Consider the following 25,136-nt stretch of genomic DNA (forward strand, 5'->3'; position numbering starts at 1 on the left):
CTACCACCACCATGCTTCACTGTAGCGCAGGTGTTGAGCAGTGTCTGCTTTCATCAAGACATGACTCTTACAACTGAGGCCAATAAGTCTTTTACTGAGGAGAGGACTCTGCCTGACCACACTTCCATAAAGTCCAGTGCTGCATTGATGATTGGCCTTCAATCATCCACGTTTCTCCCATCTGCACGCAGGATCTTCGGAGCTCAGCTCAGCCAGAGTGACCATTGGGTTATTGGTTACCACTCTTATTAAGGCACTTTCTCCCCCAATTACTTAGTTCAGCTCTAGGAAGAGTCCTGGCTGTTCCAAACTTCCACACTATCCTGTCTCTGAGCTGTACAGGCAGTTCCTTCCTCCTCGTGACTGTGGGGCTGTATGGGTATCGGTATCGATACACAGCATTAGGAAACTCGCAAAGGATCAGGGGACCAAATAACTGGATTGGGACATGTCTAATTGAAACTTCCTGGATTGACACAGAAAGACACAGATGTCCTTTTACAGTGCGGAGGACACAGAGACTTTTCATTCAGCTTTCCTTCAACCCAGACCAGTCTCCGCTGAAAAATACCCCCACAGCATGATGCTACCACCACCATGCTTCACTGTAGGGCAGGTGATGAGACATGACTCTTACAACTGAGGCCAATAAGTTCATCAAAACAGATGATCTTGTCCTTATTGGTCTTTTTTACATACTATTATGGGTCTTTTACTGGTCACCTGGTGATTGGGATACTGGGATTGGGACATGTCTAACTGAAGCGTCCTGGATTGACACAGAAAGGCACAGATGTCCTTTTACAGTGCAGAGGACACAGAGACAGGTGTAAACAGAGTATTTGATATTTGCATGGGCAAATATCAAAGAAGGCAGACATGGCATATTGGGTACTGATGTGTATCAGAATTAATTTGAAATCTGAGGAGAATTATGGATCGGAGTTCCTGATTTCCGCTGTATGACGTGATGTTGGTGTCTGTGTTTGTAAGAGATACTGTCCCACATAGGACAGTGTTTGAGTGGTTTGAGTACATCTTAAATGAGATCCAGCTTCACTGCATTTAACTAAAGCCCAGTATTATGATGGTGTACTGAGAAAAAAAATAATTTTGTAGATCAGCTAAATGGACAAAAGTATTCGGACAACTGCTCATGTATTGTTTCTTCTGAAATCAAGGGTATTAAAAAGAGTTTAGACAGTCTATACTGTCCAGGGAAGAAGTAGGGCTTTCTACTAGATTTTGGAGAGGAATTGCTGTAAGCATATTACTGTATTCAGCAAGAGCTGAAGTAGAATCCTGAGAATGCAGCACTGATGAAGAATCAACCCCTTCACAGCCTCATTGAATTAAAGAAAACCACTCTCACAACAGACTGATGCAGACACTGTTCCGCCAAATGAAGCTAATCTGATGTAAATGATGGTGACAACATCCAGTAACTCGGTTTGATTGAGGACATAGGCAAAAGCAATGACACATACTGGCATCAGAGGCTAACATATTAGTTCAGCCAAATGACTTACAAAGAAGCCGTGTTAATATGGAGTAAACAGTCCTCTCCCAGGAGGATCACAGCTACAAGGGACTGGGCAGAAACTAACATGGGATAAAATGTAACAGAATTTTTGGAACATGCTTTTGGTCATCTTCTCGGGTTCAGACGGATATTTCTCCACATTTGACCTGAAGTCTTTTGTACAAATACACTTGAATTTACTTCTTGGTGGCTGTAATAGAGCACTGTTTTGAAGCAGATCAGAAATGAATACTAAAAGCTAGCCAGAATAAAGCACAGCCTCCAAACATGGTGGAGGTAGTTTCACACACTGCTACAACTAAGCCTCCTCAAATTATCGATGAGAAAACTTTAAATATCCCTCATTTAACTTTAAAACAGTTGTTTAACTGAGGAACTAGGCTGAAGTGCAGCTTCCAAACATGGTGGAGGTAGTTTCACACATTGTCACAACTACGTCTCCTTGAATAATCAATGAGTGAACTCCGAATCTTTCCCAATTACCTTCAAAACAGTTCTTTAACTGAGGAACCAGGCTGAAATAAAGCTTCCAAACATGGTGGAGGTAGTTTCACACACTGCTACAACTAAGCCTCCTCAGAATAATCAATGAGAAAACTTTAAATATCCCTCATTTAACTTTAAAACAGTTGTTTAACTGAGGAACTAGGCTGAAGTGCAGCTTCCAAACATGGTGGAGATAGTTTCACACATCGTCACAACTAAGTCTCCTTGAATAATCAATAAGTGAACTCCAAATTTTCCCCAATTACCTTCAAAACAGTTCTTTAACTGAGGAACCAGGCTGAAGTGCAGCTTCCAAACATGGTGGAGGTAGTTTCACACACTGCTACAACTAAGCCTCCTCAAATAATCATTGAGGAAACTCCAAATTCTGCCCATTTACCTTCAATACAGGCCTTTAACTGAGAAACCAGGCTGAAGTGCAGCTTCCAAACATGGTGGAGGTAGTTTCACACAGTGCTACAACTAAGCTTCTCCAAATAAACAATGCTAGAAGTTAATCTCCCCCTCATTTACCACCACAAGAGCTGTTTAACTGTGGAACCAGGCTGAAGTACAGCTTCCAAACATGGTGGAGGTTGTTTCACACATTGTTTCAACTAAGACCACAAAAATACACAGTGACTCCATATTCCACCTTATACATTCAGAAAAGCTCATTCTGGAATTTTCTTATGTACAGATCCATCAGAAACGTACAGTAGATGTTATGTAAAGTAATTGATGCTGTCAGAACAAAACCTTGTATGTGGATAGATGTACTTTTACATATTCTCACATAATTAAAAATGCACTAGCAGTCCTGAGTGTGTGACAAACAGAAATGCTCTGAAATGAAAAATCTTGCCATTCTGGAGATTTGAGATTTTGTTTAGAAATGCATTTCAGGTAATGATATAATTCTTATTTCAGCTCTTTTATGTCTGACACAGCAACCTTGCTTCACTAATGGTATTCTGGCGTGCAGTCTCACACCAACAAATTAAAGTGAAAGGATCGTTTCCATGGATCGGCCTAATTACCCGATACCCAAGCCAGGTAATTTTGTTAATATACCCGATAACCAAGCCTAATATCGGATCGGTGTATCCCTAATAATAACGTCCAATAGGTCATTCCAAAATCTTCTTTAATGAGCTCCTATATAAAAGGCTGACTGGACCAATAGACATTCTTCAAAATTACTTGACTTCCATTGAAATTATGAAAGTTTTAGAAGTTCGACTTCTATAAAGTTGCCAATTTGGAGATACAAGGTTTCTGCGGGTCAGCGACGATAGGAGGTACCGACCCACACACATGCCACTAATATTTTTCTGGCGTGGATATTTCTTCCAGTGTGTTAAAATAAGCATATTGACATAATACAGAATTCTGCAGTGTGTAATAAATATTGAGTCCAGTGAGGTAGTAAGGTTATTAGTGCAAATGCTTGTGCAAAAAATGCTTCCCATTTTATCTGGGGTAAATGGTTGAAGAGAGAGAGAGAGAGAGAGAGAGAGAGAGAGAAAGTGCATGTAACAGAAAAGACATCAGTTCAGAAGTTGAGTTGAGTTGAGAAGTCTGATGGCTTGGGGGAAGACGCTATTGCAGAGTCTGGTTCAAATTAGATATCCTACATTACTACTGTTACATATGTCAACTACCACAAACTGGACAGTTATACTGGGTCACCTGAAAGTTGCTCACTGATACTAGCAACATGACCTGTGATTTAGACCTCCAGGTTTGATGGTAGATAGTCATTTACATTAAATACCACCTACAGTTATAGTACAAGTGACATCCTCTACAGGGACACACTTCTGCACACTTCAGCACAAGATATATAGTTATTTATTTATTTCCAAAGTAGGGGTGAGCCATTTGACATTATATATTTAATATATGATAAATATATATGATACACTATATGCTTTTCTTAGCATATCATGGGTATCGTCAGTGCTTAATTCCATAATGCAGAAAGGCTTATTACACTAAGTTGTATTACTCAGTAACTACAGGGACTTCTGTACAAACTGGCGGGGCTTTTATCTGGGAACAGAAGTATGTAATGACACTTTCGGCCCACCAGCAGGTCATAGGGGTTTTTTAAGGGGTTAAAAACACTGATCAGCTTCGCACGTTTCATTACAAACTGTGTAATTAGTCGAGTTAACTGAATAAAATGCAGCATGTTTTGAATAGAAATCACTGTATTCAGCTTTTAAGGATCTGTCGCAACTGAAGCATTTTGTCGGTGTATCCTGAAAATATCTGTAAATACAATATTTTGAGTTAAATTAAGCATTTCTTCATCGTCACAAGGAAAAAAAATTGTATTTCCATAACATCCTTTAAATTTGTAATGGAAATTTGAATGGACCAATATATATTATTCAAAATGACTTGACTTCCATTGAAATTATGAAAGTTTTAGAAGTTCGACTTCTATAAAGTTGCCAATTTGGAGATACAAGGTTTCAGAAGGTTTCTGTGGGTCAGCGACGATATTTTAAAGATGTAATAGGAGGTACCGACCCTTACACATGCCAGGAAATCTGCTGGAATACTACACACATATAAATGTACTAAATTTCCATTTGTCATTTATTTATTTGCACATTTAATAAATAAAATGAAAAGATCAGTTCCATGGATCGGCCTAATCATCCGATACCCGATCCAGGTAACTTTGTTAATATTGGGACCAATACCCGATCCTAATATCGGATCGGTGCATCCCTAATAATAACGTCCAATGGGTCATTCCAAAATCTTCTTCTATGAGCTCCCATATAAAAGGCTGACTGCTGAAGTTTTAGAAGTTCGACTTCTACAAAGTTGCCAATTTGGAGATACAAAGTTTCTGTGGGTCAGCGACGATATTTTAAAGATTTAATAGGAGGTACCGACCCGCATACATGCCAGGAAAACTGCTGAAATACTACACACAGATATAAATGTACTAAATTTCCATTTGTCATTTATTTATTTGCACATTTAGTTCAGTCTCACACCAGCAAATTAAAGTGAAAGGATCGTTTCCATGGGTCCGATACCCGATCCAGCTAATTTTGCTAATATCGGGACCGATACCCAAGCCTAATATTGGATCGGTGCATCCCTAATAATAACGTCCAATGGGTCATTCCAAAATCTTCTTCTATGAACTCCCATATAAAAGGCTGACTGGACCAATAGACATTCTCCAAAATGACTTAACTTCCACTGAAGTTATGAACGTTTTAGAAGTTCGGCTTCTATAAGCTGCCAATTTGGAGATACAAGGTTTCTGCGGGTCAGCGACGATATCTTAAAGATGTAATAAGAGGTAACGACCCGCACACATGCCAGGAAATCTGCTGAAATACTACTGCAAATCGCCAATTTGGAGAGTTCGGAGGTGTTAGCATCACATCAACGACACAAGCAGAACGTAGGGGGTGCCCAAACTATTGCACACAATAAGGTCGCTTAAGCTCCATCCGTCATCCTTCCCAACCTCTCTGCATCCAGCCCAATCCCAAATACCCCCAAAAAGCAGGTGAGGCCGGCGCCTCCTTACCTGAGTTCTTCAGGATAAAGGAACACTCTTAAGTGTGCACCTTTCCACAGGGAGAGAGAGAGAGAGAGCAAGACAGGAGAGTGGGGAGCCTGCAGTGAGCGTAACGTCAAAGAGGACCCCCTAGGCCGAATTCCAAAAAGTTATCCCCCGAGCTTTTCTGTCGATGCTGGCAAAATCCTTTAAACGCACGCTTGTCCGCGCAGAACAAATGCACTTGGGGTCATGGTATGGGGGGTATGGGGGGAGGAGAGTGGATGGGTAGGTGGGTGGCTCTGTATGTGTGTGTGTGTGTGTGTGTGTGTGTGTGTGTGTGTGTGTGTGTGTGTGAGGGCTTTTTTTGTTGTTGTATTGGGTGTTCTAGAACTGTGGATGTGCAGAGGCTTGCAGGAACAGTGCTGGGCAGTCAATGCAACATGCTGAAGCCCACACTTTCTTTCAAGCCACGGGCAGCTATGCTGTCGGGACCCAGTGAGCACACACGGGGGACGCGCTCGGAACAGACACATGACCAATCATTCACACACACACATACATACAAACACACACACACACACACACATATATATATTTATATGTAACTGGTTGTGGGAAAGCTCGTGTTTTAGGCCTTTCTGACTGACCTTAGAGTTTAACCTGAAGCTAAATGGTAACTACACTCTAAAAAGGGTTCTACTAGGGTTCTTTAGTAAAGGCCAGCGGTTCTGTGTAGAACTATCACAACTTAAACAACTATCTGAATGCTTGAATGGTTCTTTGTCTGCTAAAGGCCCTTCCTAGAAGTACCTAGAGGCCTTTGTGCTTCAAGTATGGCTCAGCTAGACCCACCATCCTTCAGCAGACATGGGGGACAAGCGTCTGGACTTGTCTCTGTCCTGGCAACAAGGTGGTGGAACGAACTCCCCATGAGTATCCGACCAGCAGAACCACCTTCTAGCATCAGCTGAACTTCCGTTTCCTTCATAAGCACTTAATACAGCCCTCAAATTGCATCTACACAGCATGCCAAATGTTTGTGGACACCCCTTCGAATGAATGCATTCAGCTACTTCAAGTTGCATGCACCCATTGCTGACACAGATGTGCAAATGCACTCGCACACACACACACCTGGTCTAGTCTCTGTAGAGAAGTACTGCCATTAGAATAGGACAAACAAACATGACCCAAACAGGCACCATGCTGCCTAATGCCAAACGTGGGCTAGAGGGGTATACAGCCCCCCAGCATTGACTGAGCTGTGACGCAGTGGAGCTGTGTTCTCGGGGATGATGGATGGTGGGAGTTTTGGGTTGGATGAGTTGGAGAGTTGGGGATGATGAGGAGGGGTGGTGATCATCCAACACCCTGACCTCACTATTGCTCTTGTCGCAAAATGCAATCAAATCCTGACAGCAATATTCCTCCAAAATATAGTAGAAAACCTTCTTTTTCCCTGGACAGTAGAGACAGTTACTCCAACAAAAGCAGGATCAGCTCTTTTTAATACCCTTGGTTTCAGAAGAAGTGATGAATGAGCAGGTGTCCCAATACTTTTGTCTATATAGTGTATCAGTAGTCTTTATTACATTTACTGCACTAACTGTATTGTTCTTCTTTACAGGTATTTGCATATATTCAGGTGTCTCCAATAGACATCTGAAATCAGCTCAATATCTACCAATCATAATAACTAGGGATGCACCGATCTGGCATTTTCAGTTACGATACGATACATACACTTTGCATATCGGTTGATACCCGATACCAGTCCGATACGATTGCTGAATTAATAAACCATATACCTCACCATGTGGGAGAGACTTTATTTTATACATTACATTACTTTATATAATATAACAAATGAACACACAGATATAAATGTACTAAACTGCCATTTGTTGTTTATTTATTTGCACATTTAGTTCAGTCTTACACCAACAAATTAAAGTGAAAGGATCGTTTCCATGGGTCGGCCTAATTACCCGATACCCGAGGCAGGTAATTTTGCTAATATCGGGACCGATACCCGAGCCTGATATCGGATCGGTGCATCCCTAATAATAACGTCCAATGGGTCATTCCAAAATCTTCTTCAATGAGCTCCCTGACTGTAGCATAAATAAACTGGAAATATGGACGTATCTGTTGGTCTGGCAGTCACTATAACCATGCTGCCCTGGAAAAAAACAAGAGGAAGAAAGTATGAAAAGTTTGAAAAGCATTGTTGACCCACAAAGTATTTGCCCCCCAGAAATACACGACCAGCCATGACATTAGTAACACCTTCCTAATATTGAGTTGGTCCCTCTTACATTTACATCTACACTGAAGGCCTTTAGCAGACCCTCTTCTCCAGAGTGAGTTTGTATCAGCTAGAATCCCTCTAGGCTTAGATACTACTGAATACAGAGGTCAGCCTGGAGACACAATACTCTACACACTCTACACTCTGCACACTGAGTACTCTCAGAAGAGGAGGGTCATCAGTGAGCGTTGGACTTTGCTGTTCAGACACCCAGGGGAAGTTCGTTCCACCACTTCGGTGCAGGACAGTAAAAAGTCTGGACGCTCGTCTTCCGTAGATCTTAAAGGATGGCGGGTCGAGCCGAGCCGAGCCGTACTTGAAGCTGGAAGGGCTCTTGGTGTGGATCGGCTTTTGACCGTCGCCATCAAGTATGGAGGGGCTGGCTGGTCCCGTCCTGGCTTTGTAGACCAGAGTCAGGGGTTTGGATCTGATGACCTGGGCAGCAGCTACAGGAAGCCAGTGAAGAGAGAGAGTACGTAGCAGAGGGGGAGATAAACATGGTTGGACGTCTGACTATTCGAGCTGTGGCCTCCACAAGACCTCTGAAGGTCTACGAAAGACAAGCATCCAGACCCTCCTCTTCCTAGAGTACTTAGTGTGCAGAGTGTAGAGTGTGTAGAGTACTGTAGGTCTCTATACTGACTTCTGTATTTAGTCTTATCTAAGCTCAGAGGGGTCTTTCAGATCCTAGTCTATACAAACTAGCTAAGGGTATTTTCTGAGTGTACAGTGAAGCACTTCTGTAAGACCTCAGAACTTACCTGCCTATCTCTGATCACTTCTGTTCAGCTCTATTTCCATCACAAGATCATCCTGGTTGTTCATCCTCCTCCTGTTACATCAAACAGATATTGCATATAAACAAATGGGACCACACTTAACCTTCGAGGATCAATTTTCTGTCTGCCAACCCCTCCTTAGGTTCCATTCTTCTGGCATGATAGTTAATGCCGACCTTTTCCCATACAGGAAAGTTCTGCTGATGCCTTTTATGAAACGTGTGCTATGCTATGACCTTAATTCCTCAGTGAAACCGTATTATGTGTATTATTTGTCTTCTGATGGTTTCGCCGATAGCAGGTCACATTTTCATAATATTAATGTGACAGACTCTGTTTGCATGTTATGATAATTCATAGACGCAAAAGGTTCAGGTATCAGGTAGCAACAGGCATCAGTGTGATAAAGTGTGGGGTAATGCAAATGAAACAGAGGCTGATCAATACAATAAAGCAAATGGGGTGGAGTTTACCTTTTTATTCACTGCTAACCAGGTAAATTGAAATTGTGGCTAAATAGTGTCATTTAAGATGTGTACTGATTGGCAGAAGTATATATCATTTATCAAAATATACTATTATACATATGTATGAAAATGGGCTAAATATCAGCTAAATATATTTTAAAATACATGATAAGTTCTGTAAAAAAAGGTATATATACAAAAATAGTATATAAACAATAAAGATGCAGCTGGATCATTTGTTTTATACATATATATATATATATATATATATAAATAAAACAAATGATCCAGCTGCATCTTTAGTGTTTATCTCTACCTATAAAACATATTAAAAGTATTTTTGCTCATACTAAACTTTAAGATATGCTACATATCTGTGTTTGATATTTTAATTACATTTTAAAATATGTGCATTTTAAATATATTTGGGTACATAGACAATATATATATATATATATATATATATATATATATATATATATATATATATTATATATATTGCCTATATATATATGTATTGCATAAGCAATAAATTAAATAATGAAATTATTTATTTTTATGTTTAGACAGAAAAAAATACTTTTACATTAATTTGTGAATAATATCATTGTTAACCAATTTAGAAATCAGTCCACTCTTGATAACTTTTTGTGAGGCTAAACAGTAATATTTAGATTTTCAGTTTGCTGACTGAACATGAGTGGGGACCAGTTAGCATTTTCTCGTGTATTCAGTCGTAGCAACATTAGCATTTCTGGTTTCCTTTCGTTTGTGTGTGTACCTTCTCTGTATCCAGTAGAAAGCCACAGCAGTCAAGATTGCTACAACTACAGCTCCACACACTACAGCTGCAGGGGAGGACACAGCGGAAGAGCCTGCAACAAGAATAAGACGGATGCTATTCTACTAGCAGTGCTTCAATGTAGCGGAGCTTCTCCAGAGACAGGTGAGTATCTGAGAATGTAAACATTATAGAATGTGTAACACATCACAGATTTCCTCAAAATCTGCATACCAGATAATATTCGGATGTCCGGACAAATCTGCATGTTCATTTCCAAGTATCTGAATATACCTTGTTTACACTTCCCTGCTTCCCGTTTCTGATGCTGGAGGTGGTTTAAAAGCTGGTGATCGAGCTGGTTGATCAACTCTTGACCAGCATAGTGGTCGACTAGCTTGGTGACACTGTTTTTTTTTTTCAGCAGGGTTGTCTGCTGTTGTATTAGATCCGATTTTACTTTCCCGTGTAAAAAAATACTCAGTCACATACTTAAGTAATTACAGATTACTTCCAGCAAACAACAGTTTCCCCTCCACATTGCCCTGCTCCGGGAGACTGTGAACAGTTCTGCAGTGCTGTAAAACAATAGATGGGCCTCACGTTCCTGTAACGGCTCTATCAGGAAATGCATCTGACCGTTTAGACCACAAAGGAACAAACTCTGTAACACTGCCATCATTTATGGGTAAATAAGCAGAAGTATGAACATGTCATTATTGCTCGTATTTACGAGCAAGATCCAAGATCCGTCACTGACCACTGACTGTTTCTCAATGTGGTTTAAGTCATTCAATCAGAATCTGATTACAATGTGTCTTGGAGGGGGGCTAGCGTTTACATCTGGCGTTTTAAGTGGACAAGTGACATCTGACCATGATCCGATCCCCAAAAACACTGTTAATGCCAAACATTAACATAGCTAATGTTAATGTAATTAAATCAAGGCATGGTGGCAAAATAGTCCCCACCAGAATGTCCTTATGCTCTCAGATTTGCCACTAATTTACCACAATCAGCATTCCATATAAACCTCAGACTCGCCATGCAGCTTCACTGTTGGATTTGGGTAGGAAATGTCTTATAGTTTCTCTACCATCAGACATTGAATGACTTTACCTCTGAATGTTTAAAATCTGCAGAAATTAACATTTTGCTGGGGCGGTTCTTTGGTGCGTCCGGTCTTTAGCACTATAATAGGTATAGAAAAGCAAACAGGCCTTTGAGCTCAAGCTGCAGAGAATTCCGTCCGTGCTCATTGGTGGCGTGGCAGGTGATCAGGCGAACTTGTCCGCTCATTAGGTGCCCAGTCAGAGTCGACCTCAGAGGCCCGTGGGGCTCGACGCTCACTGTCTGATTGGCTTCAACACTGGGGGCTGTCCAAGTCACGGTGGCCACTGGATAAGACTCGACCACGCACTCGCACCAAACCGCCCCATTTTGCAGCGTGCAGGTGGAGTTTGGAGAAATGACCGGGGCAACTAGGAAAGGAGAAAAAGGACAATGCTGAAAGATGCCAACGGCACCTCTCTGGAGACTTGTCTGCACTCATCTATCTGCCATAACATTAAAACCACCTGCTTGTTTCCATTGTTTCATTGTCCAGTCGTACCACCAGCACAACACACACTAACACACCACCACCACCATGTCAGTCAGTGTCACTGCAGTGCTGAGAATGACCCACCACCCAAATACTGCCTACCTGCTCAGTGGGGGTCAGTCTTGGCGGGTCCTGACCAATGAAGAACAAGGTGAAAGGAGGCTAACTAGCAAACTACACAGTGCTCCTATATGGGAAGTAAAGCTGATAGAATGGGAAATGAAAGTACAACCAACTGGAGGTGGTTTTAATGTAGTGGCCGGTCGATATCTACTGCTCCCCAGACTTTAGCTGTAGGAAAGAGCCATAAAAAGAAAGGCTTTTCTCAGTATTTGCAATACGACTACAAAGGAAGTGTCCAGCAGAAATAGCATCTGGTCACTTTCACAAAGCCAAGCTGTGTGTTTTGCCATACTGACCTGTATGTAAACATGCACGTCATTAAAGGGGCAGTTCACAGTGTGGTTAAAGCAGCATTATGTGAAAATCTGTATTTCTTACTCCTGAGCTCCCCCTACAGTCAGAAAGTGTAATTCAACACACTTTACACACGCCTTTCTGGACAAGCTGAGAGATACAGAACCGTCACTGAAGGTAAAAGCACGATGTGGACGGGGGCGTGTCCTTTACGGTGGCATTGACGTTAAGCAGAACATCCACTAGAGGGCATTTCAGAGTCAAAAGTTCTGACAACAACAACAACAATCATGGTGACGGTGGTTGTGATGTTGTACTTTCTACAAAAAAAGGCGAAGGAGGCAGTGAGGTCCCTTCTTCGCCGTGTCCGTATGGCAGAGGTTGTGTTTTGCTTGAACTACTGTCTACACTGTCTCCACGATTTCCAGTGGTACTGCTCCGTTCCAGCCATAATTAATTGTCTAGGGGGAAATAAGGGAAGCTAAGGCCGGCCTGCGAACACTGTCCCTACATACAGCTCTGGAAAAAATTAAAAGACCACTTATTTTATTTTATTAAATTTGCATCTTAACGTCTATGGCAGTCGTTTTATTTCAGACATTTCATCAAACAGAGCTGACAACAGCAATGTGAAAGACTAGTGAAGACCCTGCCAAGACATGAGAGCTGTGATTGGTCAGTCCAGGTTATTATTTCACCATAGTGATTTCTGAATGCTCTCAAAGTTCAGATATTAGCACTGTGTTTAAATCTGAATAATAAATTATTTTATTATAATTATTATCATCATTTCTTTGCATTTTTTGAGCAGTTTCTGCTATTTCTGCAAATAAATAAATAAATGCTCCAAATAGTAAATATTTTTATTTGCAATTTAGTGGAAATGTTGGCCATGGTTTATGAAATACAGTGCAAATGTTAATTTCTCTAAACACACTGCTTATAAACAGTAAAACCAGAGAAACTGATCATGTAGGGTGGTCTCTTAATTTTTTCCAGAGCCGTAGGTGCAAAAAACATTCTGAGTAAATTCTAAAATCAGGCTGGGAGCCACAGAGAGAGCTCTCTTAAAAATCAGTGGCCGTCCCTAACCATGTGACCTACCTCTCCTAACATTCTTACAATGTATATAAGTATATATATGTATATAAGCTTTCTGAGAATGTGCACAAATACAGACGAAATGAACGCAGAGTACGGACAGAAGGCTCCGGCGTTTCCATATTTAATGTTGATCATAAATGAATCCTAATATTACAGAATCACAAATACTCTCCTGGGGCCCCAAATACTGTCCCGCCTGATTCATTAGAGCTACACAGTGCAGCGAAGTATCAACGTGATTTTCAAAGCTGCTGTTTTATGGTATAAATGCTACATAATGCTGCTTGTATGTGAACAGGAGTATTATTGGGCACTGCCATGACATCCGACTATTTACGTTTGCCAATTTGGTGACTGCACTGCTGCCAGACAGGTCCATCCGGGGTCAAAGATGTGCTTCTGTTGGCTGAAATCATTTGAAATGATAAGCTGCTGGGCTGAGATCATCCAAACCTCCAAAGCATCACTTTAAGACAACCTACAGGTCCAAATCTGACTGGAAACCACTCCAGAACTTAGACACTCACAGTCCGCATGAACCAGCGTGCTGGCAGACCTGCCCTCGCCAATCTCATTAAAGGCCGAGCAGCGGAACGGCCCCATGTGGCGGCCCGTCACCTGCAGGTGGAGCCTCTCTGACTGCTCGCTGAGCTGGACCACGCTGTCCTCCAGGACCTGGTACCAGCTGTAGGACAGCACTGCGGGGAAAGCCTCACACGAACAGGCCAAGATGAGGGACTGGCCTTCCAGGACCCGCGCCGGCTGCAGGTTTATCGATGTGTTTTGCGGAGGTGCTGAGGAAACAGCAGAGAAACACAAAGCAGTTCAGCCAACTGGGCTGAAAGACGTAGCTCATCCATAATGCTAATTGCTAGCTAGAGGAACATACAGTAGCTGTACACTGATCAGCTATACTATTAGCACCACATTCCTAAAATTGAGAAGGTCCCAGTAGATCTAGCTGACAGTTCGAGGCATGGACTTTGATGTCCCGTGGCACCAAGACTTAAGTATTTCACATTAAGAGCCTAGGGCGCCCATGACCCTGTTCACCAGTTCACCAGTTGGTCTCCCTTGAAGCACTTCTGGTAGGTGCTGACCACTGCATACCTGGGAACACCCCACCAGACGTTCAGTCGTCTAGAACATCACATTTTTGGTTCTTGTCAAATTGTCCCAGATTCCTACACTTGCCCATTTTTCCTGCTTCCAACAACAACACCACCTCCAAGACCTGACCATTCACTTGCTGGCTAATATGTAGATCCCGCCCCTTGACAGATGAACCCACTGTAGCTGAAGATGATCAGTGCTTCTCAATTCACATGTGGTACTAATGTTATGGCTGATCGGTGCTGAACTTCTAGAACCATATTTGCTCTGTAGCAAAAACCTAGCAAGAAAGCTAGCAGCTATTTACCATTCCCAGATCTTACATGTCTGTGCAATTTGCTAATAGTCAATAATGCTAATAATGTTGCTAGCACGAAATGGAAGCTATGCATAATGCAACATAACTGTTAGCTATTCACTTTCATTGATTGTTAGCAACATTAGCATAATGGGCACTCCATAATTCCAGTGCACATTTTGTGTAACAGAAATCGACAGCAACATATGGTAATTAGCAGCTAGTATCCCCACATTTGATATTTTAAGATATTTAAGAAATGTAAAAAAAACAATGCTAACAATTGCTAACAATAAATAGAAGCTAGAAGCAGCCAATCAACCAATCAGGTCACGGTCATAATGATAATGACTCAAGCTGGTTAAGCTGGTTGACCAGCTTAGCTCTCGAACAGCATTGGGTATGTCTTCATTTGAGGCTGATGGTTTAGCAGGTCTATCAGCATGACCAGCAAGGCCAGCTAGTCAACCTGCATGACTGGCCTAACCATGCTGGCCCTTCAGTATGACCAGCTTGACGGCCAGTCTGGTCAAGTTAGTCATGCTGATGGACCAGCAGAACCATCAAATGATGACATACGCTAGGCTGGTCAATCAATAGCAGGTATGTTTTCCCATTGATGACCAGCTTTTCAACCACCTTCACAGTTAAAGACCAGCTTGACCATCAAAGCTGGTCTTAAGCTGGACCTTTCAGTAAGAAATTGTAAATTTTAAATATGAAATTTGCTTTGTTTTGTTAGCAATGTTAGCATTAGCATTATTATTAGCATACATAGTGGATGTCAACTGAGATCAACCTCACAAAAGAACCCATGTGGTTCTACAGCAACCGAATTAGCAGCTAGCTACAGTTAGCATGTCGTATTTAACACGCTATTAATAACACACTTTCTATTTTCTAACTTTCCTAGTAAATCTAGATGACCACTGCTGTACCCTTCACGGTCAAGGTATGCTCTTTCTGGCCATGAGCATTGGAGGCCTTGCAGGTCACGCTGATGTGAAGAACGGCCTTGTTGATGCGCAGCTTCCCTCGGAGAGTGTGGTTCTGTAGAACGCTGAACTCTTCCATGTCGCTGAGGGCGAACTGAGGAAGTGTGCCTTCCACCTTCCACTTCATGGTGGCGCTGGGCAGGGATCGCACCTTACACCAGCACCACATAACTCGACCATGGACAACACAACTGGATTCAGGCAAGATGGAGGGCTGGTCTGCAAATATCACATCCAAAGACACATGCACAACCACATGTATACAATCAGCCATGACATAGTTCCTTATTATTAATAAACCTCACAGCTATGGTAACAGCTACAGATGACGGTAGTATAAACCTTGTATCTCCAAAACGTTACAGGAGAGGGAAAATACTTTCTTGACTTACAATAGAATAATGAACTGTCAATTCCAACATGCTTCTTTATGGAACCAAAACCGGTTCTTCTATGGCTTTGCTCAAGGAACCCTTTGTAGCACCTTTATTTTTAACAGTGCAGGGTTGAAAAACACTGGGCTAGAGCATTGGTTCTCAAGCTAGTTTGCAAGAACCACCCACCCTTAGTTTGGTTTGGAGCAAAAATGTGAACCGTCTGTGGGTCTCTGAGGAACCGGTTGAGAACCGAAAGCATGGCCAAACGTCTGGCAAAGGAGGGGTTTCTAATAAAGTGGCCGGGGTGTATTCTTAGAATTTCTGTTTGCCAATTCATCGTCAAATTATTCCACAATATAAAGAACAACTGCCAGATTCACATTAAGTCAAAAAGTGAAAAACGCCAAAAAATGGAGATACAAGGTTTTTGCAGGACAGCTGCGATACATTCAGGCTTCCTACATAAATAACAGCAATCATGTATAACAAATTGAGTAGTTTGTTTCCAAAAGCTCATTATGAACTGGAAAATGAAACACTATGATTTAATTTTTTTATTATTATTGTTATTATTATTATTATTATTACTAATTATTAGAAAATCATTTTGGAATATAATTAAGTATTTTAAAGGTCCAAAGGAATGCATTTATTTGGTAATTAGGTTGTTGGATGTATAAATAGTAAGTGTGTGTGATTTGTGTTGGTGTAATAAAGATCAGATATGGTTTTACAGGCCTATTTACCACCCTGTTACTTTTACCACCCTGTTATTTTTACCACCCTGTTACTTTTACCACCCTGTTACTTTTACTACCCTGTTACTTTTACCTCAGAACGAAAGATGCTTGATTTCCTGTTCATGGAAAAAGTAACACCAAGACCCTGTTTACACCAGGATTGGATCTCTGTGAGACTCATTTCACAACCCGAAACTCCTTCCAGTACAACAACGGAACACCAGTAATAACTGCTGTGCAATGAGCGAATTTGCATATTCCGTCCTACACAGTGATCAGATTTCAGATTTCACACTCCCCAGAGACACGTCTGACTTCCATCTTACTGAGTGAAGTGACCAGGTGTAAACAAGGTCTAAAAAATGGGTAATGGGTTCTTTAGGACCACGCACCATGTTGGTCATACAGATGTGACCTTTAAATTGATGAAGAACCTTTCGTTTTTTGGGTCTTTAAAATGTTCTTCACACTCACACTTCACATCTCTGTGACAAACATGCTTCTTTATGGAACCAAAACCGGTTCTTCTGTGGCATCATCAAGGAACCCTTTGTAGCACCTTTATTTTTAAGAGTGCAGGGTTGAAAAACACTGGGCTAGAGGATTGGTTCTCAAGCTAGTCCGCAAGAACCACCCACCCCCAGTTTGGTTTGGAGCAAAAATGTGAACCCTCTCTGAGGAACCGGTTGAGAACCGAAAGCATGGCCAAACGTCCGGCAAAAGAGGGGTTTCTAATAAAGTGGCCGGGGGTGTATTCTTAACAGTACTCAGGAAAACACCAGCACATTGCACACCACTGACACTGTGTGTAAACAACAGAGGCAGAAAAGCCCCAGAGCACTGACTCACACTCCACACTGATGATGAAGGGTGATGAAGAGTTGGCCACTCCGAGAGAGCTGTGGGCTGTGCAGTAAAATCTGTTCTGGCCGGGCAGCAAGTCAGTGGCGGTGATGCTCTGCCCTCCACCATCCAGTGCATTCACAGAGCCGGACCGCTGAAGGTACCACAGGAATGAGGAGGCAGGGGGGTTGGCGTCATTGCGGCATTCCAGAGCTACACTCCCACCCACCACAGCTCTGCTGCTTTCACCAGAGACATGCACCGACTGAGGGGCATCTGGAAAGACATGGGATGAGTTTAAGCCTCCTGAGGTTCAGCTATAACATTCCGGATCAAATTTCCTAAATTGTCTGGTGATTAATCATATTTTAACAATCAAAAATAATTATAATGAATATTTTTCTTCATAAACATCATATGTTGCTCAGTTGTTATCAATATAATCAATATTTAGTGTGAACATTTTTATATTTGTACCCTGTGAACTGACTACAATTCCTTTGGGAAGCTGGGCCCTGTATTGGAATTAGCACTATTCTTATTGGTTGCCCTGTATTATGCTCTTTAACACTAGAGTAAACTGCTGAAAATGTAAACATGCCCATGGTTGTGACATCACAACCACAGAAAGCCATATAGGGTCGGGGACTTACGACAATTCTAAGGGCCTGTGACTGACAGGGGCCCTAAAAATGTATTTGTGGAGTATTTTGGCTGAGTTGTTAAAGCTGTAGGGCCCAGTGTAATATCTATTCATTAAAGTGGGTGGAGCTTGCAGGAATGACAGATCACAACTGGCAAAAAATATACAGGATATTTAAGCTTTAGATGTGTTTATTTACATGGGAATGGGCCGGGTTAAAAGTCGTACTGCAGCCAGCCAGCAGAGGGCGTGAGAGACGTTCTGGCTATCGTCCAGTCCACTCCTACACACAGTCTATGGTAATAAAACTCTACAGTCCACACGGTCTCGGTCCACATGCCTCTTTTTCTACTCGGCTTGTCCAGAAATGCATGTGTAAAGTGTGTCCTTTAGGAGTGGCTGTGGAGAGTCAATGAACCTACTCCCCCTATCCCATGCAATGCTCCCGACACAAGGAGGGTGAGGACAAGCTCATGCCACCCCCCCTTTTCGAACTGCCGCCAAGGCAGCATCACCAGGCAGCCAATGCGCTCTGAGGAAAGTGCGGGATCCCCAGCTCTTATCCAACAGCTAACAGACGCCTGTGTCGGCCAGCATCACAATGGAAATGATGAGGGGAGAGAGCGCCATCTACCCACCCAGAGAGAGCAGGGCCATTTGTGCCCTTCAGGCTCCAGCTGCTGATGGCGAAGCAGCATGACCCAGGGTTCGGACTCGCGATCTTAGGCCCATAAAGTCAGTGTCTTAAGAAAAGGTATCGTACATTTTTATCCAATCAGCTAATCGGTCAGTTATTCATGCATCTACAGTGTGTATTAAACACTCACAGTTTACATTAATCTCAACCCAAGATGGAGCCGCCTGTTTGCCTGAATGATGGACCCAGCAGCCCACCTCCCTGCCCTGGTCACTGGTTCTGGCAGGGAAGGAGATGGTGCTTTGAGCTTGCCATTTGCCCGACCCCAGGTCAGCCTGGCTATTCTGAACATCTCCGATTATGCCCCCGAAAGTTAGAGCTGGTGGAGATGAAGGGCAAGTGTGCACCACCGTGCAGGAAATACGAAGAGTTCCCCCCACTGTTGCGTTTCCTTCAACAGTCAGCTGGACTGCCGGTGTCGTCACTGGTGAAAAAGACAATAAAGAATAATTAATACTGGATAATATATCTTATGATTAATAACTGAATCAATATTTAAAAAAACAGAACAAATGCAGGAATGCAGCTTCCAAATGACCAACAGATGGCAGTGTAATACACTAATACACTATTTGGACAAAAGTATTGGAACACCTGTTAATTCAACATTGTTCAAGCGTATTAAAAAAAGTTGATCCTGCTTTTGTTGTGTCAAAAATGTTAAAACTGTAAAACAACTTAAAAATGTAAAAACTTAAGTAGCTGAATGCATTCGTTGGAAGGGGTGTCCACAAACATTTGGACCTATAGTGTATTTCCATAACTATGACACTCCCAACTCCATAAATATGCCACACCTAGCTGCTAGGTTATGCAAATAGTAGAAATCTAGATTTCCGGGAAAATATTGCCATGGTTACACAATATTTTATGTAGATTTCCACAATTAATCTACATGCCCATTTCCATAATTGCACAACAAGTTACCTAGATATTCCTAATTATATTACATCCAGTTTGAGGTCAATTCTACACCCATTTCAATTGATGTATTACAATAAATGTTTTCTTAATTATACAATGGCCATTTCCATAGTTACACAAAAAAGCAACCTACACACACATTTTCATAATTATGCCACGTCCATTTCCATAGTTGCTCAAAAAGTTACCTAGATTCTCATAATTATATTTCAGTGGATTACAGTACTACACTATTATAGCGTTCAAATTCCTGACAATGCCCTACATCCATTACGTCACCATTACGTATCCATTATGTCACACCCATTTGCGAGGTTACGCAAGAAATAGGTACCTATGTTATCATAATGAAGGCATTAACGGCTGATTGTACCCTTTGAACTGAATACAATTCCTTTGGGAAGCTGGGCCTTATATTGGAATTAGCACTATTCTTATTGGTTGCCCTGTATTATGCTCTTTAACACTAGAGTAAACTGCTGAAAATGTAAACATGCTCATGGTTGTGACATCACAACCAAAGAAAGCCATAAAAAGTTGGGGAGTTAGGACGATTCTAAGGGCCTGTGACTGACAGGGGCCCTAAAAATGATATTGAGTATTTTGGCTGAACTGTTAGAGCTGTAGGGCCCAGTGTAATATATATTCATTAAAGTGGACTAGTTTAAAATGCTATGTTACCATAATTAAGGCATTAACGGCTGATTACTATTACAGTGAATATGAAAAATGCTAAAAATAGTTATGTTGAGTTCAGATCTATCAAATGTGAGTAATTTTTCTCAGCATAATGCTCATAACTTAGAGTATTAATCACATTACATCAAAGAACATTGATCCTGGTCTCGGGGAGCCATATGGGGGGTGAGTTAGGGTCTGTGACTGACACTAGGGGCACTGAAAAATCACTTGAGTATTTGACAGAATTGTTAGACCTGTAGGGCACTATGTAATATTTTGACATGGGGCCCAAAATCTCTAGCTGAGCCCCTGCCTGGTCTGTCTGACTGAACACGATAGTGAATTGTCAAGCCTTCAAAACATCAGTCTAATTGGATAGAGCTGTGGACACAGACTTTCCACAGTTTATGGGTTATGGAGAACCACCGGACCATGCAATCAGAGTAAACGGTGACCAGCAGTGGACTTACCACGGACGTTCAGTTTCACCATGTTGTGATAGAAGTTGTGTTTGACCTCATTTGGATCAATCCAGGGATAAAGTTGGTATCCATCCATCGCTGCTGAAACCTCTCTGATCTTCAGGCCGCAGTTCCTACTCTCCGCATCACCGGTCAGCTGAGTTCGGCCACGGAATGGCTCGGCGACGTCCCCAGTGTTCTGGCTGTAGACTACAGGGTATCCGGTCGCGGAGTAACTGTACCAAACGATTTGAGATGGCAAGTGTGAATAAGGGTGGGTGAAGGTGCAGGGGATGTCCACACACGACCCGGCCAGAACGCTCATCTCCGTGGGCATGGTCACACTCCATTTCTGTGCCTCCGAAAGCACACACCAAAGCACTGGCCGACAAAGGACAGAATGAGACATGCTTATGAGAGTCAGTGAGAGTCTACGGTACATTTAGAAATTGTACAGTATTTTCTATAGCCATTAAATATGGACAAAAGTATTGGGACACCTGCTCATTCAGTCCTTCCTCTGAAATCACGGGTGTATCCTGCATTTGTTGGAGTAACGGTCTCTACTTTTCTCCACTCTACTTTTTGCAGGAGCATTGCTGTGAGGATTTGACTGATTGCACCACAACTCGATGACAGGGTTGTGGGTTCGATCCCAGAGCTCGGCAAGCTGCCACTGTTGGGCCCTTGAGCAAGGCCTCACCTCCATCATCCCCAACTCATCCTAAAAGTACTGGATTGAGCATCACCATCATTCTAGAGAATGACAGTTCTTCCACTGCTCCACAGCTCAATGCTGCTGCTGGGGGGGCTTTATGACCTTCTAGCCCATGTCTGGCATTAGGCAGCATGGTGCCAATAGGTTCATAGTTATTTATCTGCTCCATAGAATCCTATTCTATTGGCAGTACGTCTCTAAAGGATTTTTTTATTTGCTAAATGTGGTGTATAAGGTTCCTCTGGGCCATTTACCTCTTTATGGTAGGTCTATCATAAACACTGCCATCTGAAGATCTTAAGGGACTGCTTAACTGGGTGACCCTGCTGACACTGGGTGAGGACTGAGGGTGAAGGCCGACACCAGCCACCGATGGAAAGGAAAGCGCTCTGTACCCGGCTCTGATACGCCTGACGCCAATGCTGGCCAGCATCGCACCACACTGGAGTGATGTAGGGGGGAAAGTGCCACCCACCCACCCTGGAGCGAGCAAGGCCACTTGTGCTCTCTTCAGGGTCTTCAGTCTGGGTTTGAAGACAGCGAGCGTTGGACTCTGCTGTTCGGACACCCAGGGGAAGCTCGTTCCACCACTTCGGTGCAGGACAGAAAAAAGTCTGGATGCTTGTCTTCTGTGGATCTTAAAGGATGGCGGGTCAAGCAGAGCCGTACTTGAAGCTGGAAGGGCTCTTGGTGCTGAGCCCAGATCGTGACACATTCATAAGCTAAGCAGCAGTACCAGGTTTAGTTAACAGTCCTACATCACTGTCCGAAAATGCTTTCAGAAGAGCTTTAGAAATACAAACAGCCAGGACAACCAAAGCAGTTATACAACGTCTACAATCCACACTTACCTCGCCAAATGAAGCAGAAAAGCCCACAACGTCCTCCCATGACTTCTAAACCCATGGACAAGAGACTACACTGTGAATAAATAAATAAATAAATATATATATAGAGAGGCAAGTAAAATGATCATTAATATATGATATACGGTGACACCAGTTTCCACTATTGCACTATGCTCATTTCCAGGGGTACGTCAGACATCTGAATTCATTATAATTATGCTGCACCTACTACCACATGTTTTTGCACCTGATTTTGTCATGCCTGCCCCTGTTTGATTTTTGCTCCCAAGCTGGCTCTGTTTGTGTCTTGTCTGTCCCAGCCACGCCTGTCCATTAGTGTTTCCACCTGTGTCTCCTCTTTAGCCACGCCCCCTTGTTAATCCCAGGTGTTCCCTGTGAGTCTCTTGTTAGCATCTTGTTAGCACTTTTACTTGTCTCAAGCAACATTTTCGGTGCTCTTTCCAAAGACAAAGCAAAGTGCAGATCATTGAAAACAGCTGAACTATCTGCATTACTTCTTAAATCAAGCAAAGTGGTATTTATACTCTTTCTGTTGGGGGAAAAAATTACATTATCTGCATTATTTCCCCAAACCAGCAAAATTATCTTCATTATTTCTTATGGAAAAACTATTGCCTGCATTGTTTGTTTTTTTTTTTTTGTTTGTTTGTTTTTTTGCTTGGAATAAGCAAAATTTTATGAAACAAGCAAAATAATAAAAATTCTACTTATTATTTTATTGAAAAGCAACTATCTCCACTATTTCTTCAAACCAGCAAAATATGTCAAGTATCATTTCTTGAAACAAGCAAAATTATACTTATTATTTCATTGAAAAACAATTATCTGCATTATTTCCTCAAACAAGCAACATACTCCTATTATTTCTTGAAACAAGCAACAATATCTGCAGTATTTAACCGAACAAGCAAAATTATATTCAGAACTTTTTGAACACAATATTGTCTGTGTTGTTTCTTGGGAAAAACAATATTTACCTACATTATTTTCTCCAATAAGCAAAATGATAAGTCATATAACAAACAGCAAAATCACAGCAATAATTGCAGTAAAGATATATATAGATGTGATATATTAAGTATATTTAAGATAATGTCACTTTGTCATATTTAAATCATTTTTTGCAATATTATTTTAAGGTGAGAAACTATTAAACTCGACATCTCAGCAGATCAGAGCTGCCATGCAAACATTTCCAAGTCCTTTTTTGTTGTTTTTCTCTTTGAGACATAATGCGAATCGGGCAGTTCCTTACATTTTGTCAAAAAATCCATGAACTGACCAACAGAAATGCTCTAAAGTGACCAAAATTGTTTTACTTTGCCTTTCATTGAAAGTTAAGAAGGTTTTTTCCTCTTCCTGTACAGTTGAGGTTTTTGCGAGGCAGTTATGTGATGTATTCTGACCTTCTGGTGATACGAGTTATATTTATGCGGTTTAATTTAAAGTAAAAATGAATACCTGTGTTGTCTTCTGATGCTCTTTTTACTGCAGAGTGTCTGGAGCGTTCCTCCAGAGGTGGCCTCCGGAGCTCCATTTCTGCCCATAATACTGCAACCTAAGCAGTTACTCCGGAAACCAGCAGAAGTAAAGCAGAGGAAACACCAGAACTACTCTCAGTTCTGTGAAAATGCAACTACAGTTTGAAGATTTCTGAATGAAATTCCCTCAGAAGCTCAAACCAACCAGGCCAGGTTTGGAGGGTTTAGGGAACTGGCCTATCCCAACTGGATAATCCCAACTATGACTGTGGAGCTAAAGGAGGAAACCCTGCAGTCGTGGTGTTTCAGGCTATGTACAGAAATACTGCTGAAAAGAAATACTCAGCTTTTTGAACCTAACTGGGAGCATTCAGCTATACGGGGGCCGCGTGGCCTAAACGAGAAGTGGGCTTGGGGCACGGAAGTCACTTGTTGAATTCACTGGACTGGCTGGAAGTGGGGGTGGGGGAAGTAAATAGTACAGGTGAGATACCCGTAAGAAGGCACCTACTTCCCAATTGCTCCCCAGGTGCTGAGGTGGCTGCACACCGCTCTGGGTGGGGGCTGACTGGCCCTGTTCATTAGTGTGTGTGTGTTCACTACCATGGATGGGTGCAATAAGGCCTAAACAGGCTGTACTGATGATGCGGGAAATGACTAGAGGACATGTTTTCCTTTAGCTCCTTCTTAAAAGCTTCATTAGCTTCATTAACATAAGCTTCGTTTACAATGATATATACTGTATATATATATATACATATATATATATATATATATATATATATATATATATATATATATATATATATGGCTATCTAGCTAGTGGCTGGTCTTACCTTCGAGGTAAAATTTTGCTCAGTTACAAGTGATATTTTCCTGTTGTCACTTTTGCCTGTTTAAACAACATATTCTGTTTATTTATTTATTTTTTTTTAAAGTTATCTTCATTGTGTTTTAAAAATAGCAAAACTATTTGTTAGTTATTGAAACAAGTAAAATTATCTTCATAGTGTTTTGGGGAAAACATTTTATTATTGTTGTTGTTGTTGTTGTTGTTGAATTAACATAATTATATGCATTATTTCCTCAAACCAGCAACATTATTAGCATATGTTTAGCATAAAATTAATTGAAAATGTTAGCATGTTAGCATGAATATGCATGTTAGCATGGATATGGATGGTAGCATAGCATGGACTGATTTACAGCTAGACACTGGTCTTACTTTTGAGGTTAAATTTTGCTCAGTTACGGCCGCTCTCTG

General features: G+C 41.7%; 1 protein-coding gene across 1 annotated transcript; it reads right to left on the minus strand.

Moving 5' to 3' along the window:
• Positions 1 to 7,061: 7,061 nt before the first annotated feature.
• On the minus strand, positions 7,062 to 23,964 carry LOC140568430 (sialic acid-binding Ig-like lectin 5). Its single transcript, XM_072692459.1, has 11 exons — positions 23,853 to 23,964; positions 22,374 to 22,443; positions 20,814 to 21,185; positions 18,869 to 19,162; positions 17,405 to 17,674; positions 15,382 to 15,657; positions 13,560 to 13,826; positions 11,127 to 11,389; positions 9,909 to 10,000; positions 8,643 to 8,713; positions 7,062 to 7,752 (listed from the first exon to the last, which is right to left on the minus strand). The coding sequence occupies exons 2-10, from the start codon at positions 22,426 to 22,428 to the stop codon at positions 8,647 to 8,649; spliced, it is 1,956 nt and encodes a 651-aa protein (XP_072548560.1). The 5' UTR covers positions 22,429 to 22,443; positions 23,853 to 23,964; the 3' UTR covers positions 7,062 to 7,752; positions 8,643 to 8,646.
• Between the last annotated feature and the right edge of the window lie 1,172 nt (positions 23,965 to 25,136).

Source organism: Salminus brasiliensis, chromosome 1, assembly GCF_030463535.1.
Source record: "Salminus brasiliensis chromosome 1, fSalBra1.hap2, whole genome shotgun sequence".
NCBI lineage: Eukaryota > Metazoa > Chordata > Actinopteri > Characiformes > Bryconidae > Salminus > Salminus brasiliensis.

Bases quoted from the DNA above. Each gene is read 5' to 3' on its own strand.
- LOC140568430 (XM_072692459.1), bottom strand. From the start codon at position 22,428: ATGGGTTTAGAAGTCATGGGAGGACGTTGTGGGCTTTTCTGCTTCATT. The intron at 17,675-18,868 runs GTGAGTGTTTAA...ATGTCTTTCCAG, and splicing joins GGTTGAGATTAATGTAAACT to ATGCCCCTCAGTCGGTGCAT. The intron at 13,827-15,381 runs GTACAGCAGTGG...CTGTTTCCTCAG, and splicing joins GCATACCTTGACCGTGAAGG to CACCTCCGCAAAACACATCG.